Source organism: Megalobrama amblycephala, linkage group LG16 (genome assembly GCF_018812025.1).
Source record: "Megalobrama amblycephala isolate DHTTF-2021 linkage group LG16, ASM1881202v1, whole genome shotgun sequence".
Classification (NCBI taxonomy): domain Eukaryota; kingdom Metazoa; phylum Chordata; class Actinopteri; order Cypriniformes; family Xenocyprididae; genus Megalobrama; species Megalobrama amblycephala.
Window position 1 is genome coordinate 15,895,395 of NC_063059.1, and position 18,416 is coordinate 15,913,810.

The 18,416-nt window shown below is 36.5% G+C and overlaps 1 protein-coding gene across 4 annotated transcripts in view; it reads right to left on the minus strand.

Moving 5' to 3' along the window:
* Positions 1 to 18,416, minus strand: part of abr (ABR activator of RhoGEF and GTPase) — a 343,069-nt gene that overhangs the window by 180,878 nt on the left and 143,775 nt on the right. For all 4 annotated transcript variants that reach the window (XM_048161871.1, XM_048161872.1, XM_048161873.1 and 1 more), the window contains one exon: positions 14,308 to 14,493. In XM_048161871.1, coding sequence (XP_048017828.1) covers positions 14,308 to 14,493 — 186 coding nt within the window. The remainder of the gene's footprint in view (positions 1 to 14,307; positions 14,494 to 18,416) is intronic.

Consider the following 18,416-nt stretch of genomic DNA (forward strand, 5'->3'; position numbering starts at 1 on the left):
ACCTTTATCCCTTTCCGATGAGGAGGAGATTGCATTTTGGCGCTTCTCCATTCGAGTGCTGTGTAGGGACTCGTTCGACAGACGTTACCAAATGGCTTTATCAGCCAGAGGCATGATTGAACAAAGCTTCATTTGGTCCAAAAGATCCATTTCCTGACAGGAAAAACCTAGCCTTAACAGAAGTGATGACACGACTTCTTTTAACAAAGGACTCTGTCTAAAGGACTTCTTAGCTCATCAGCAATAAACTAATCAGAACCTATCACGAGGGTCTGATCACATTAAATCTATTGACTCTCTCACAAAACCCTCTTGTATTATTGGACGGAACAGGAAAACACCCATCAATGGATTTAAAGACGAATATGTCCTATCTATACCTCCTTTGTGTGGAGCAATCCCTTTTGACCCGGTCACTTGTGACTCCGGTCGCTGTTCAATGACTTTATGCTTACAGACTCAATCTTGAATTTCAAATGGACCATCATTAAGAGATTATTTTAAACTATATACAGAATAATACATGCCATGATGTAATTACTAACATGTCTATTCAATGTATTCAATATGTGGGTTTTCTTCAAATGCATTATTGTAATCATTGTTTTAATTAGGTCAGTCTAGTAATATGTGTATAAGAAGTGTGTCATGTTTGAGTTCTAAATGCAGAATTTATAATTCTCTGTAATTCTGTGTGAATGAAATATTGAAATTTGGTACCAGAGAAATATTAGGAAACTTTATGAAGTTACTGATAAACATGATAATGTTCCACGGACATCACAATCAATGGACAATAGACGGGGCGTGTCTAAGTTCCGTAGCAACGTCTCATTGGAGAAACACATCGGGGGATGGAGCTAACTTCCTCCTTTAAAACTATGCTTTCCCAATAGCTAGTGGTCAGAAATCGGTCAGAAATCGGTCAGAAGTCGGACTGAAGCACAGTCGTTGAAACCCAGTAGCCGAAGCACCGCTACTTTGACCACGGCTGAAAAGTCGCTTGGGTCATGCTGAAAAGAAGAAGCTGAGAACTGACTGACCGGGGCTGATTTTCCATCTAACAGTCGCCGACTTCAACCACGAGCCGCGCAGCTGACCATTCAACAGCCGTCACATCCAGACTCCAAAACACTCCGTGAAATATCTGACCAAAGTCTCCAAAGAAGAAAACTGCTCAGAACAGCGCGTTTCACCAGCCGGCAACAACTTTAAAGCTTCCACGCAACCCACGAAGGGCTTTCCCGAGAAGACGTCACCTGAAAGACAGCCAATCCAGAACGGGACTCCGCTGCACGCGAGTCGCAGAACAACCCGATTACCTCAGCTGTCAGAGCAAACGCAGGTACAAGCAAACTTCTCTCTCTTGCTGGAAACTGGTGAAACTCCTTTAAACCTAAAGAATCAAGCAAAAGCTCTGCTTTTGTGATTTTCCTCAGGTTGCGATGTTTAGTTAGTATTTGGGACTTTCTTCATAACTCATATCAACTCCGTGAATGTGTGTGTGTGTGTGTGTGCGTATGAATGTGTGTGTGTGTTTAGCCTTAGTTTCCTGTAATCATTAGAAGTAGTCAATAAAGCTTGTTTTGATTTTCACATATACGAGTTTCTTGTGCTGTGTGTCAAATTACTGCCTTAAACTTAAAAGATCAAGTTACCTCTTGCTTATAATAATCATAATAAAATATTGTTACTGTTGGCCACAGAATAATATTTTATCCAGAATTGGTAGAATACTTTAACCTCAATTTTTCACTGGACGAATAATTGATGAAGTGTTAAATATTAATTCTGAATCATTTACAGTGAATCAATTACAGTTGATTCGATTCTTATTCCCTGTAACTTAATTCTTTATACTTAATTGAGCTAACAAATGACCTAAGGTCCTTACAGCTGTGATTGGCTGCTGGCATCAGAGGGGACACACAGAGTGTGACCCACCCTTCTTTCTCCTGTGGAACTCATTTGCATTAAGCACAAAGTTGGAAGTCTTTACAGTGTCTTTAAAGTTTACCAACGCATTTCTCACTTTCCAAACCACCACCAGAATACCTTTGGCAATATTCTAAACAAATAGAGACTAAACATGATGGAAAAAGATTGAACTGTCATTCAATTGTACATTAACAGCTGTATTTGTATCAGATGTTGCACTACAAATGGCTGTCACTGAGAATACTTATTTCTGTGAATAAGTATGAAATGGATGTGTAGTTTGCATCAGTTCTAAGGTTTTCAAACATAGTTTTGAATGGATTTGGATGGATCTTTGTGATCTCTCTTTGTTTCACCCATTGCTGCTAAGGTCCCGAGGAATTTTTATGGCAGTCTCTGGCCAACCTTAGGAAGTAGTGTCTAGATGGGTGAAGGGTAGTAACTGCCTGTGGACCAATGAGAAGTCCTGTCCTTCCCAGGCTTGGTACAAGAGGTCTTCTTCTTGCACTCTAAGAGAAGTCTGGATGTTGTCCTTACATCTTTATCTGATGGTGTTGGACAGTTTGTTTGTGTTAGTCCACCAAGATCCAATCAAAATGTAGCAAACCTTTGTCCACTGTTATGGACAGAGAGGGGCCCGGCCATAAACTGGTCCCTAGAATGTGCTGTTCACTACAACCCTGAGGACATAGAGGGATGAAAGGGAGTGAAAAAATGGCAAAGCTGAAACATTCATTTAATCTCTAGACCTCTTAAAACATTCATCAAAGTGTGTTTACTGTGGATGCTTTCTGCCAAAGCGAGTTCATCCTAAGGATAAGAAATGAGATACCTGAAAGAAGAGCTTCTGCATGAGGGCTCTGGAGACCGAAACACTGAGACGTAAAGTTTAAAGCAGACTTCACCACACTATTTCAAATTGTTTGCTCCAATATCAGTCAGAGGAACATTTTATGATGAAGAACTGTTATGATGCTCACATAGAGTAAAGCACAACCATCCTGGGGCCTGATATTAAAGCTCAAAGTGTATCATTTCTGCAGCACTAGCATCATCAAATGAAAGTATGCAAAAAAAAAAAAAAAATACTGTTTTCACAATGTTTTCCCAAACACTACCCCATCTGCCTCGGGTTAGCAAACAGATAGTTACGCCTCAAACTCACACACCATTGGTTGAGCCAACACTGCTGTGTTGGGTCAGGCAGGATGCTCAAACAGACAACTATTTTTATGATAACCAGCATAAATGTAACTGTTTTAAGTATTGGGACACCCCTTCAAATCATTGAATTCAGGTGTTCCAATCACCTCCATGGCCAAAGGTGGATAAAATCAAGCACCTATTCATGCAGACTTCTTCTACAAACATTTGTGAAAGAATGTTTCGCTCTCAAGAGCTCAGTGAATTCAAGCACAATAGGTTGCCACCATGATAGGTTGCCACCTATGCAATAAGTCCATTCCTGAAATTTCCTCACTACTAAATATTCCACGGTCAACTGTTAGTGGAAGCAACTGGGAACAACAGCAACTCAGCCATGAAGTGGTAGGCCACGTAAAATCACAAAGCAGGGTCAGAGCATGCTGAGTTAATAGCTACAGACCTCCAAACTTTGTGTGGCCTTCAGATTAGCTCAAGAACCGTGCGTAGAGAGCTTCATGGAATGGGATTCCATGGCCGAGCAGCTGCATCCAAGCCTTACATCACCAAGTGCAATCGGATGCAGTGGTGTAAAGCAAGCTGCCACTGGACTCTAGAGCAGTGGAGACGTGTTCTCTGGAGTGACAAATCATGCTTTTCTGTCTGGCAATCCGATGGACAAGTCTGGGTTTGGCAGTTGCTAGGAGAACGGTACTTGCCTTGCATTGTGCCAAGGGTAAAGTTTGGTGGAGGGGGGATTATGGTGTGGGATTATGGTGTGGGGAAACTCCTACAAATGCATATGCAATAAGGTTAGCCGCAAAAACAACTCAGTCCATGCCTTTTCAGCGCTAATTTTGCACTGCGTGTCTTTAGTAAATACTGACAGTTGTTTTTTAACACTAAAACAGGGTTTGCGCTGGCGCAAGCTGTTAGTAAATTTGGGCCTAAGTGTCTTAAACTACAAGGCTATGTACTAAGATTTAAATTAATAATTTGACAATGCACTTAGTGGGCCTCATTTTTTAAACGAACGTACGACAGAAAACAGTGCATACAGTCATTTCCATGCAAAACTTGGCATTTATCAAAATGGTTGTGAGCGGTGGCTACATTTACATTTTACATTTAGTCATTTAGGAGACGCTTTTCTCCAAAGCGACCTACAAATAAGAATAGTAGAAGCAATCAAATCAACATGAGTGTCAACATGTCAAGTCCCAGTTTCACCAGCAAATTGTTCGTGGCAAGGAATTTTATTTATTTTTGTAAATAAATCGTTCACTTGCAGAACGCAAACTTCTAGAGGGTGCATAAGTCTGAAGTAGTGAGTTTAGGTATAGTGGTGCAGAGCCAGTGGTTGTTCTGTAGGCAAGGCATTAGAGCCTTGAATTTGATGCGAGCGGCTATTGGCAGCCAAAGCAAACTGACGAAGAGAGGTGTGACTTGTGCTCTCTTCGGCTCGTTAAAGACCACTCTTGCTGCCGCATTCTGGATCAGTTGTAGAGGCTTGACAGTGCATGCTGGAAGGCCTGCCAAGAGAGCATTACAATAGTCCAGTCTGGATAGAACAAAAGCTTGGACAAGAATTTGTGTGGACGATCAAATCTCACATCAGGTCTCAGCTCGTATATACATGATTTTGAGTTAGCGTGAACTTGCGTGCAGCATAGTAAATCTGGTGGAGAATTATAATGAGAGCATACTGATCATTTAGATTATTTTCCTGACAAACAACCAAAGCTCATTAGTCGATCATAAACCGTTAAGATCGGGCTGGACGATTAATCAAAAAGTAATCAAAACCAAAATTCAGAACCTTTAACTGACGTAATTTTCCCATGACGGTTATTTCTGTTTTTTAATCCTGTTATACTTCCCCCTTAAAAACATACTAGTGCGCGTGTTGCCACGTGACTCCGCCCCTTCCAATCAACACGCAGGTGAATGCAGAGTCAACACAGAGACGGCGCACGAGCGGCAAGCCTTGCGTCTTCAATAAACTTTGTCAGTTGTATGTGTATTACGGTTTGCCAGTTTAGACATTCAAGTGATTAGACAATTGGATGTGTATTATTATATCGAGCTACCATGCTCGCGCAGTTGCATTGTGGCACGAACACACATACAAACAGTAGCTGCGCAAAACATGAAGATGGCGTGCACCGAGGAGCAGAAACTAGTTGTCAGCGCTGTCCTGTGATTTATCACTAAAGTAGCTTAGAAACTCAATAGTTATTATAGCACATATTTTTCATATATTTAGTAACTATTTATAACCCACAGCTTCAAATTTACAACGAGCAGAAGTTTGTAAGAAATGTTACGAACTATAGATAAAATAACTGCTGAAAGTGAGCTGTTATGTCAGATCGCTCTTTCAATAGGAAAAAAATATCCCACCTTTAATAGTCAATCATATTTGCAGTACAAATTTTGTAAGTGAACTATGAGGGCAAAAAAACAAACAAACAAAAACAAACAAACAAAGTAATCGTTCATTAATCGTAATTGAGGTAAAATGTTCAATTAATCGAGGTTTTGATTTTAGGTCATAATCATCCAGCCCTACGTTAAGATTAGAATGTCAAATTAAAATTTAATTAGAATAGATGGGTGTTTGTGCCCAATTAAAAATACCATACAATATTATTTTCAGGGGTTTAGCTTTACATACGCAAATAGCAGCAAAAGAACATGAGGATTCACACATCACACGCTTCTATGAACCGAGAAAAAGAGAATAAAATTAAAGTAGGCTATATAAAAGGAATGAAATAAATAGGACTGCACAACATATATTTCATTTAGAAAGAAAAGAAACAAAAGAAATAACAAATAACAAAAGAAAAAACTGTGATGCTTGTTTTTGTGACACTCTAACGCATTGTATTTTTTTTTTGATTGTGCAAGGTGCCTCGCGCACACACAACATCAGTTCTAGCGTTTCTAACTTGATATTTCAGCCATTCATAATCAAACTAAAATGCAGTCAACCAAACATAAAAGTTACACTGCTCAAATTAAATGGTCCGCTGTAAATCAGCGTGCCCATCGCCTAACAAAACACATTTTTGTGCATGTAAAGGATGCTATTTTACATGGATACTGGAACATGAGTGAAGTACAAAGCCATATTTACATAATGAATAATAATTTAGCAACCAAAATGTTACATGCAAATACAGAAACATATTTGGGTTCTTGCCAAATGAGAGAGGTGAGCACATCAGTTTCGCTTTAGCCTAAAAAAATTAATTTTGGCTTGACTTATGTTGTTTATAATGAATGCCACTATGACAATCTAATTTATGTTTTACTTTATAGTTTAATATATCATTTTATAGCTTCTTTTTCATTCTTATTCAGTTCTGAATACCATTAAACTTAAAGGATTTATGGTGGAGGGAACTGCAATAGGCCTATGAAATGTTATTTACTGGTATTAAATATACATACAAATTAATGTAATAGTTTGCAATTACGATGTTAACAGGTGTTTTTGGTGTAAAATGAATTTCTCTTTCATGAGATTACTTCCTCTTCTTGGCCGGGTTATGGTTCTCTGTATCGTATACTCTAGTGGCGAGGCTTCCAAACCATGAATTTTTAGGGGTGTGATACATAAATGACGATTGTTTTCAGCCGCCACATTTATCAATGTTCGATCATTCGTACGATAGGATTGCCAGCATACAAATGTTTTATAAGTCACACCCTGTTGTAAGACGGACCCTGTTGAACCCTGTTGTAAGACGATTTCTGCGCTTGGATCTGCGCTCGTTTCTATGTTAGATTGATAAATGAGGCACATTGTGTACATACACATGTAATTATATTTTAAAAATATATTTAAAAAAAAAAAAAAAAGTCCCTGGGTGCAAAATCTGAAAACCCAACAGGAAGTGAGATATTTTGAATTTTCTATGCAAAATTTTTGCACTTGTTGCCATTTCCAGATGTTGTATTTTAACAAACTCTTCCTAGAGCTTCATATTTGGTCAGTCTAATCTTAAGGCCTTAGCGACGTTAAATTGTGAAGATCTTGAGTTTTCGCTGAAGGGCGTGTCCGTGGCAGCCTGAAAAAGCTTTGATGTTTCAATGAAACAAGGTGTTGTAACTCTGGCATACAGTGTCCGATCTGTCTCAAACTTCACGTGTTTTACACTGTGATTAACTCCTCATTGAGATTTAACCAAAGCAAAATCATATGTTGTCAGTCTAATCTTAAGACCTTAGCGATGATAAATTATGAAAATCTTGCGTTTTCATTGAAGGGTGTGTCCGTGGCGGCATGACAAAGTTTGATGTTTCTCCATGAAACAGGAAGCTGTTGTAATTCAGGCAAACAATGTCCGATCCTCCCCAAACTTCACGTGTGATAAGAGTCCTGGCCTGAAGACATCTATATGCCAATATTCAGTTAGTCATAGCGCCACCTGCTGGCAACAGAAAATAGCATGCTTTACACTGTAATTCACTCCCTGAAACACATTTAAATATGCCATGAAGTACCAAACATTTTAGAAACAAGTTAAATCAAGCAACACTTGGCTGAGTGCTAATGTAGGCTATGCCATTTACGTCACGAAACGGGAAGTTATTACAACTCAGGCATATAATGTCTAATCTGCCCCAAACTTCACATGTTTGATAAATATCCTGCCCTGAACACATCTACATGACAATATTCAGTTATAGTAATAGCGCCACCCACTGACAACAAGAAGTGATGTGTTTAACACTGTGGTGCACTACTAGCAACATACTAAAATAAGCAATTGAGTGTTAAACATGCTACAAACTTTCTAAAACATGCTAGCAACACTTAGCTGAGTGCTAAAGCATGCTATTGTCAAGAAACAAGAAGTTGTTGTAACTCAAGCATACAATGTCCGATCTGCCTCAAACTTCACATGTTTGATAAGTGGTCTGGTTAGTCTGTGCAATCTTTTAAATCAAAATCATATATTCTTATAAAGACCAGGGAACACTAATTGGGAATATAAATAGTTTGCGAGGTTTGTGAAATTAAATGTGGAATTATACTGGCCATGGCGATATATTGGTCGACCACTATTTCAGATTTAACAAAGCAAAAATATCTAAAGCACTGCCATTCAAACTCTGACTTGACCTCTAGATGCTCTGCTCTGCTCTCTCTTTCTTTCCATTGTCTTTTATGATCCATCTTCTCTGTTGTGATTCCTGACTTCTGTAAAGTTATGGATTGCTGTATATTTGTGCCCCTGAGGTGTGAACTGCATAATGAGAGCCTGTGTTCTCAATCTCCATGCCAGCATGCTCCTCTATCCCACGGCTCAGGAGAAGTCTGAAACACAACACATCACATGGACATGCCATCGTCGCCTAGCAACCCTGCATCAAGCACTCTGACTTTTCACCAAGTGTATCCACAAACAAGCACTGATATGCATATGCACGTCACCAAGATGCAAAAAGAGAATTAATTGTTGTGAAGAGGTGAAGAGAGAAGCATTTGTGGGAAAAGAAGGGCAAAGAGCATGAGAAAGAAAGAAAGAAAGAAAGAAAGAAAGAAAGAAAGAAAGAAAGAAAGAAAGAAAGAAAGAAAGAAAGAAAGAAAGAAAGAAAGAAAGAAAGAAAGAAAGAGAGAAAGGTGACTAATAAGAGAGAAACTCTGCCTCCAATCAACTTCGTTTGAATTTGTTCATCCTAAACCTATCCTTCTGTTCAAAAACAGAACTTTTTTCCTCATCTCTTTCAGTCATAGTCTTTCGTGCTTCTTTTCCTATTCGCTGAGTTTCCAGAGCAATAGGGAGCCTGTAATTACTCCATCTGCTAACTCAACCAATGTCACAATGTTTTACTGATCGCACATGTGTGTGTGTGTGTGTGTGTGTGTGTGTGTATATGGAGAAAACTCTGAAAAATCATGTGTCATAACCTCCTGCCATCTGGTGTTTGGTTCAGGAGATAAATGAAGTGTAGCCTGTAATGATGAGAAGTAATGCATGCTGGGTAGGGGCAAACTAAATCCATTCAGAGTGTAACAATGAACTTAACAGCACAAGATAACTAAATACATTTACACTATATTCAGTATTTTGTTATTGATTTAAAATTAGCAACATCATGAATATAGTAGTTATATGAATGTGCTTTTTTATTTTAGCAGTTACATTTTCTAATGACTGTACTAGCAGTTTCACTATATATTTATTTTTAATTGGTACTAATGAATATAATAAGGGCCCAAGCCCTGAAAAAGGCAAAGGCCCCATTGTTTTCCTTAGGTAAAAAAAAAATGGCAAATGACAAAAAGGGAAACAGGAAGAGTCCCATATCTTGCCATAATAATTTACCCAGTTTACATGCATATTGCTCATCGTGCACAGTTGCCCTGAATCCATCAGAGTGGCAGTGCCACCAGGGCTTGGGCCCGCCATTGCTGCTCACAGCTATATTTAAACAGTTATTTCTTTCATTCATTTAAGGATAAACAGTGGACAAAATGCCTTGTTAATTTTAAACTTTTGTACCTTGTTTTATTTTGTGCATCACCAATAGTTTGGAGTCAATAAGATTTATATATATATATATAAAAAATAACATTAACACTTTTTTCAGAAAGGATATATTAAATTGATCAAAAGTGACATTTATGACCTTACAAAAAGATTTCTATTTTAAATAAATGTTGTTCTTCTGAACCTTCTATTCATCAAATAATCTGAAAAAAAAACATCATAGTTTACACAAAATATTAAGATGTTTTCAACGTTGATAATAAGAAACTTTTCTTGAGCACCAAATCAGCATATTAGAATCATGCAATACTGAAGACTGGAGTAATGGCTGCTGAAAATTCAGCTTTGTCATCACAGGAATAAATTACATTTTAACATATATTTAAAAAAAGAAAACTGTTAATCTATATTATAATAATATTGTGCAATATATTGTTATTACTGAATTTTAGATCAAATAAATGCAGCTTTTGGTCAGCATAAGACGTTATTTCAAAAATATATATATTTTTAAAAAAATCGTACTTTAGAACTGCAGTGTATTTCAGTCTACTCATTCTCTTCTGTATCAGAATAATTCCTCATGTCAAGTCAAATCAAGTCATCTTCATTTATATAGCGCTTTTCACAATACATATTGTTTCAAAGTAGCTTCACAGTGACAATAGAAAAATTATTATCGAGCTAAAGTTGGTTTTTGATTGAATCACTTCCATTGTAAAAATTGTTAATTATTACTTTAGGGGCCACTTAACTGACATCTTTCCTACTGAAAACCGAATACCTTTAATGCATTCTTGCCGTTCATTTACGTGTTTAGCCTATAGGTTTGCGTGTTTGAGTGTGTATGTGTGCAGAAGCTTGGTCTTTTTTTAAAAAAAAGTGATATTTTCCAAATTACCTGTCTGGTCCGCATAATACAGAAAAATTAGTTGTGTCCACGGATCTATGCGAACTGGAATAATTTTGATAAAGTTTTATCTATACATAGGGAAAGGAAAGGGAAGGAGGCCTTCGCAGGGGATAGTTTAGTTGACATTTCAGGGATGCGTTATCATGTCTAGATGAAGGTCCTTCATCTCAACTGTCATCGCATTTATGATCAGATATGTATCAATCGGCTGTGTATCAATGTCCTTATTTGTACATATATTTCATTTGAAGAAGACATGATTAAATATATGCGCATACACTGTGCTGGTTCATGTTTAGAGCACTAGAGTATGTGAAATATGCCCATAAAAAACTTGAAACATGCTTACTCCGGCCTGTATATGATCTTTGATCCACATTTCAAGCGTTGTTAAACTCATCGCGGCATTTAGCGCAGAAGGCATTCCGCTCTCATGCGCGCTCCGCATGTTGTTACATGTTGTTTGAATTCTCCACTGTAGTGCGATGTTATGCATAATACAGCGCAGTGATTGAGTTAAAAGAGTTCATTCTGATGAATAAATGCAGAAAAGTGCTCAGAACCAGATGACGTAAAATGCCTCTCCAGCCCCAGCAGCCAATCACACACTCCGGATGCACGCTTCTACGTCAGATTCCGTGGTGTTGATTCAACTTTGTTTTTCAACACGGAGGAACAAAATTGCTCAGAAAAACGCAAAAATAACACATTTCCACTTGGTTAAATTTATGAGTGCTTTTAGTGTTTTCAGTGATGTGTAGCCTGTATATATCTGTTCACATCTAAAAAAAAATGTTTTTGGGGTTTCGTGACCATTTAAATATAGATTTCCCCTAACACAGCCCTAGATTCACAAAAGCACACAAGAAATTTGCATAACATCCATTAACAACATTAAACGGAATACAATGTAGACAGAAATGAAGCAGTGTGAACTCCCTTTATAGCTAGAACATTCATTCAGATGACACAACAGCATAAAGAGAGATGCAGTGGTGCACTCCATCTAGTGTCCATTAATGAGACACACAGCACACACATCCTACACACACCTAGTCAGCTTTCTACCTAGACAGCATTTATAGCCATCACAGACATGTGAAGCATCTGTTTCTTTGCTTTCACACACAAGCCTGAATAGGATGGTTTTTTCTCCTGGCAGTACTTAGACATCTCTCTGCTAAACTGTTTATTTTAGTCTCAACATGATCCTCTATCCTACTGCATCACACTGCCCCAACCGGCCTGCCTTCTTCCCATAGAGTATCCTGCTGCTATCTCTTGGTTGAGTGGTTGAGTTCTGACACTCACATGCCCATTGTAGGCATTTTCAGTGGTGGACAGGGGTCATCATAGGCACTTTGTCCAGTCTACTGCTAAGCAGAAAACTGCTATTCACTGTGTGTTCTGACACCTTTCTATCATGGGCACCATTAATTTTTTCAGCAATTTTTTGAACTACAGTAGCTCTTTTGCGTGATCGGACCAAACAGGCGAGCCTTTGCTCCCCATGTCCATTAATGAGTCTTGGGCACCCATGACCCTGACGCCAGTTCACCGGTTGTCCTTCCTTGCACCACTTTTGGTATGTACTAACCACTACATACCATAAACACACCACAAGACCTGCTGTTTTGGAGATGCTCTGATGCAGTTGTCTTGCCATCACCATTTGGTCACTCAGATCTTTTCAATTATTCTTTTCACTTCTTCCAACTTATGAAATTCAAGAACTGACTTCATTTGTTGCTTAATATATCCCACCCCTTGACAGGTGGCATTGTAATGATATAATAAATTATATTCACCACACCTGTCAGTGGTTTTAATATTGTAGCTGATCAATGCAATATAAAGTATAAAACTTGAATTTGTCTCTATCACAATACAAGGTCTTTACCTCAAATTCATTTTTACAATGTAGTTCAAAATACACAATTACTAAGCTGAATGGTAAGGACACACAATAAATACTTAAGAAGAAAAGATGATCTTTATATAGTTTTCTGGATCTTATGGGGGTGGCTCAGTCTGTCAGCCATGTGCTCACATGCTAATTTCTGTTTCCATAGAAACTAGATTTGTTTGGCTTTGAACAAATGTCATATTAAGAGTCTTTTTTCAGTGTTGCGGTAAGGACTCAAAAGTGTGGGACAGGTGTATTTAGATGAAAAAAATCATATAGATGATTAGTAAACAAAAAAGAACTTTAAGATGGTGTAAAGTAACATTTATATGAAGCTAATTCATTTGAAATAATGTCATAATTAGCTAATTTTATGTATCTCAACATTGAGACCATACGTGAGGGACATGAGCAAAAATTGTGTTTGGACCTATAAATGCTTCATTATTTTTCATTAAATCATATTATTCATTCGTTATTTTTTATGTCAAGGTGTGTAATGACACTGTGTTTATATTTATGAAGCATCTGATGACAAATTTTAACATAAACCTTAAATTTCACTACTAAATTTAACTAGAAACACCCTAATATGAATGTTTAGACGATTTCTTGGCCTGTTTTGGAGAGATTATGAAATGTTTACTTCAATAGCCTAGAGCCACATCAGTGAAGCTTTTGTTCACAATGAATGATGAAAATCCAGCTTTGCATCACAGTAATAAATTATATTTTAAAGTATATTAAAATAAAAAATGATTATTTTGAATTGTAATAATATTTCACAATATTGCTGTTTTTTTCTGTATTTTTTATTAAATAAATGCAGGCTTGATGAGCATTAGACTTCTTTCAAAAACATTAAAAATAGTAATGTGTCCAATTTTTTGACCGGTACTGCATATAATTTAAAATATAATAGGCCTATACAAAATTTTCTTCACATGATGTGCAATAATACGTGCATGCATGAGATCACAAAAATCATGTTTTCTGTTAAGAGTGGACATTATATTAACGTTAATATAATAGTTGAAATGATTATTTATCAGCATGCTCACAGAGGGTTTTTCTTTTATCACAGATTTGTGAATCATAGTGACCAGATATTGGCCCACACTGGATATTCTGAATGAATATGATGGGTGAGATCACTGACTGGAAGTTTTTTTTTTTTCCTCCAGTGCACAGAAACACCAAACACCTTGGAATGCCAGGTAAGTGATGTTCATTTATATCTTTGAACAGGATTTATTTCCAGGTAAAAATGTATACTCAAAATGTGCCCTCATTTATTCAAAATGTGTCTCATGTATATTGTTAACTATATTCTAAATAAACTATAAAATAAACTACTTTGTTCTCAGATTCTTTCACTCTCATTCTTTCCTCACATACCTGACTGAAAGGCTCATTATGCAGGTCTTTTGTCTCCTCAGGTGTGAATCACAGGATTATTCACACCTACACGCATACTGTCTTTCTAAACAAAAAGTGTCTTTTTATTTAAATCAATATATTGTTTTATGTGAATGAGTAGGCAGGATGATTTTCACACTACTTTGAAGCAAAAATTCTAGCCTTCAACCTCCAATACCCAGAAGTCTTGTGAACACATATTTAGTATTTATTTTGAGGCCTTATTTCAGTGACTTATTTTTATTTTATTTTTTTTTTTCCCCAATAACCTTGCATAAACGTCATTCATATACATACATTTTGCTCACATATTATGGTAGCCTAGTTTGTGCTGAATACAGTGTAGTGACACTTTTGCCATTAATATGTTTATAAGCAAATGAAAAAAACACAAATGTCAGGGCATGTCAAAACTTCTCCAGGGCCCCAAAAATCCTTAGACCCCAGAGGGTTAACACATGTTAGGCAGGCTGACTCACCAGTTTCTGGAAGAGATGTCCAACAGTGACCTTCTCATCCCACTGCTGAATGTTGGGAAAAAGAGCATCATAAAACTCCTTATGAATCTCAAAGATGTCTTGAATCATGAAGAAAATAGTGTCAATCTGCTCCATTGTCAGCACTGGCTTTGATGTAGTAGCTGTAGCTTTAAGTGGCTTCATGGGCTAAGAGAGAGTGAAAGACAAGAGAGGTGAATTAATAAACATGTTCACCACAATACATCTTGCATGTATTTATATATGAAGTACTAAACTGCCATACGCAAAACCTCTAAAATTGTTTTTCAAGTCAAGTCGCCTTTATTTATATAGGCTAGTGCTTTATACAATACAGATTGTTTCAAAGCAGCTTTATAGTGATAAACAGGAAAATAATGATTCAATGATGCAAAGAGAATTCAATTCTGCTGTAAAGCAGCTCTAAAGAGAAAACAGTAAATAGTTATTTTTCATTTGAAATCTGTTCAGTGTTGATTCAGTTCCGTTCAATAACTGTGTGAAGTACATCAATTATGGAATGACTTCAATTAATCTATAAAGCATCTCTGGAGAAAACAGCGATAGCATCATCCAGCTCAGTTCAGTTCTCATCCAATACAGTGCATTCAAGTCAAAAATACTGCCGAATTTTAAATGTCCCCAACTAAGCAAGCCAAAATGTGACAATGAACAACCCAAACTCCTTCCTTGGGAGAAACCAGGCTCAGTCGGGGCGCCGGTTATCCTCGGGCCAGATGAACGAACATGGCGTGGTTTAATTCCAGGCTGCACCACAAGTCAGATTGCAGATTTACACTACTTCTGAGGTGATTTAAACTGAATTAAACCATCAATTAAATCATAAAGGTATTTTCACTGCATTTAGTTTAGCCAAATTTCATGTAGAGTCCCCTAACCCTAACCCAAAATCTACAGTGATTTACATTTCTTTCTGCAGGGCTGATAACAGTATGTTAAATTGCAGGACAGTTATTTTCAGATCAGTATGACTCATAAGTTGCTGCTCTTCTCTGCCACATGAAACTGCTTCATGTGTGCATTTTTTTTATTATTATTCCTGTATTGATGTATTTCTGAAGTTTGGGTGGAGCATGTCGAAGAGCTCACCTCTTGAAACTGTAAATAGATTTTAGTTTTGCCACAGTCACAAACCATGATGATTTGCAGCTTGTTAAGTCTTCTGCACTTTCTCATTCTAGAGAGCATTTAATTGAACAAACAAATATTGATAATATTTTGGACATCTTTCCAGAAAGACTTACAGTAAATTTAAATGCATATATAATTTATAAGATTGGGATCTGTAAGATTTTTTAAAATGTTTTTGAAATACGTTTCCTATGTTGACCAAGGTTTCATTTATTTGATCAAAAATACAGTAAAACAATAATATTATTGCAATTCAAAATATTTGTTTTGTATTTTAATATATTTAAACTTTTTTTTTTTCCTGTGATGGCAAAACTGAATTTTCAGCCTCAGTGTCACATGATTCAGAAATCATTCAAATATGCTAATTTGGTCCTCAAGAAACAATTTTTATTATTATCAACATTATAAACAGTTGTGCTGCTGAATATTTTTGTGGAAATTTTTTTTGTAATAGAATAGAATAGAATTTTTGAACAGAAAATCCAATCTTCAGTAACAAAAGTAAAAGACTTAACTGTCACTTGATCAACTGAGATGTGATCATTACTACAGTGGTTTTGAAGTCATTAAACCTGCAGTTCAAACCAAAAGGTCTGATGTCTGCCTTTACCAGAGAAGGATTCAATTACAAACTCCTCAGGGAGCACTTAACTAAGTGACAGCCAGCACTTCTGCTCTTGTACTATTACAGTACTCAACTGAAATTTGGTATGACAGTACAGCAACATTGTTTTCACCCTTGAATTAATCACTTTTGTCTGTATTATCCTCATTTATATGTTGCTACTAGACATGTGCCAATGTACAGTAATACCATATATCACGATAATGAACACAATATTGTTTTTGTGGGCACTTCAAAATACTGTGAATAATTCCTTATGAATTATTTAGATTTTTTAGAATGCATTTTAGGTGTCCTAGATTATGTTTTTAAAAGATGTAATATAAGTCTAAGGTGTCCCCTGAATGTGTCTGTGAAGTTTCAGCTCAAAATAACTCATAGATTTTTTTTTTATTAATTTTTTTAACTGCCTATTTTGGGGCATCATTATAAACGCGCCTATTTTATGCTGCGGCCCCTTTAAATCCCGTGCTCTCCGCCCACAGAGCTCGCGCTTGCCTTAAACAGTGCCTTAAAGTTTACACAGCTAATATAACCCTCAAAATGGATCTTTACAAAGTGTCCGTCATGCATGTGGCATGCGTGCGTCGGATTATGCGAGTATTGTATACTGTTATATTGTTTACTTCTGATTTTGAATGAGTTTGATAGTGCTCAGTGGCTAACGGGTAATGCTACACTGTATACAGACTGCAAGTGTTTAAAAATGAAAATAGCGATGGCTCTCTTGTCTCCGTGAATACAGTAATAACCGATGGTAACTTTAACCACATTTAACAGTACATTAGCAACATGCTAACGAAACATTTAGAAAGACAGTTTACAAATATCACTAAAAATATCATGTTATCATGGATCATGTCAGTTATTATTGCTCCATCTGCCATTTTTCACTATTGTTCTTGCTTGCTTACCTAGTCTGATGATTTGGTTGTGCACATCCAGACGTTAATACTGGCTGCCCTTGTCTAATGCCTTTTATAATGTTGGAAACGTGGGCTGGCATATGCAAATATTGGGGGCGTACACCCCGACTGTTAAGTAACAGTCGGTGTTATGTTGAGATTCGCCTGTTCTTCGGAGGTCTTTTAAACAAATGCGATTTATATAAGAAGGATGAAACAATGGAGTTTGAGACTCACTGTATGTCATTTCCATGTACTGAACTCTTGTTATTTAACTATGCCAAGATAAATTAAATTTTTCATTCGAGGTCACCTTTAAGAATACTTTTCTATCAACCAGTTAAAAATTACAACACTGCTTGTATGCTGCGTCAAAGAGGCATGCGCATTCTGATGTAAACAGTGAAGGAGTGAAGGAGACATGCTGATTCTGAATGAAAATCTATATTCACTCTCTGATAGTATAGATGGCGCAGATGGAATAGCAGTTAGCCCACAGTAACTGCTGCAGTTAACCCAGCAGCAGTTACCCCGGCAACACGTACACAAAGCAGGCTGCGCTACTTTTTTGTAGTTTTTTTGTTTCTGAACAATATGTAAATGTTTCAATCAGACATTCAGATTTTTGTATTCATTATGGTGTTCATCACAACGCCAAATAATTAATACTTAAAGGCTATTTTTTTTTTTTTTCAAACTTAAACATTTTTACATTTAAATCATTTAAAACATACCCTGGCCTAGACATTGTTTAAAAATGTTCTGATTCTTTATTATTTGATCAGTAACACTTTACAATAAGGTGCCATTTGTTAACATAAGTTAATTTATTAGTTAACATTAACAAATAATACAAATATTTCTAAATCATTTATTAATCTTAATGTTAATTTCAACATTTAATAATACATTATTAAAATCAAAAGTTGTATAAATAACATGAACTAACAATGAACAGTTGTATTTTTATTAACTAACAGTAGATTGTAGTAGATATTGCTCAGTATTGTTAGTTAATGTTTGTTAATGGATTAACTAATGTTAATCTAATGGGGTCTCACTGTAAAGTGTTACCTTTTGTTCTCTAATTTTTTTTTTGCACTTTAATCTGTTTGAAACATTTGTTTACTTTATAGATTTTTTGTTTTATTGTACTGTATTTAAAAGGGGACATATTATGCAAAATTCACTTTTATAAGGTGTTTGAACACAGATGCGTGTCCACAGTGTGTGTAAACAACCAGCCTATAAAATGGTAAAAATCCACTCAATACTTTTTTTATAATCCCCTTTTATCATCATTTTCAATCTCTCAGAATGTGCTGTTTTATATTTCCCCCTACTCAAGAGTAAGAGTAGGGAAACCCCTCCCATGACTGGTGATGATCTGCCCTTTTAGCATATAC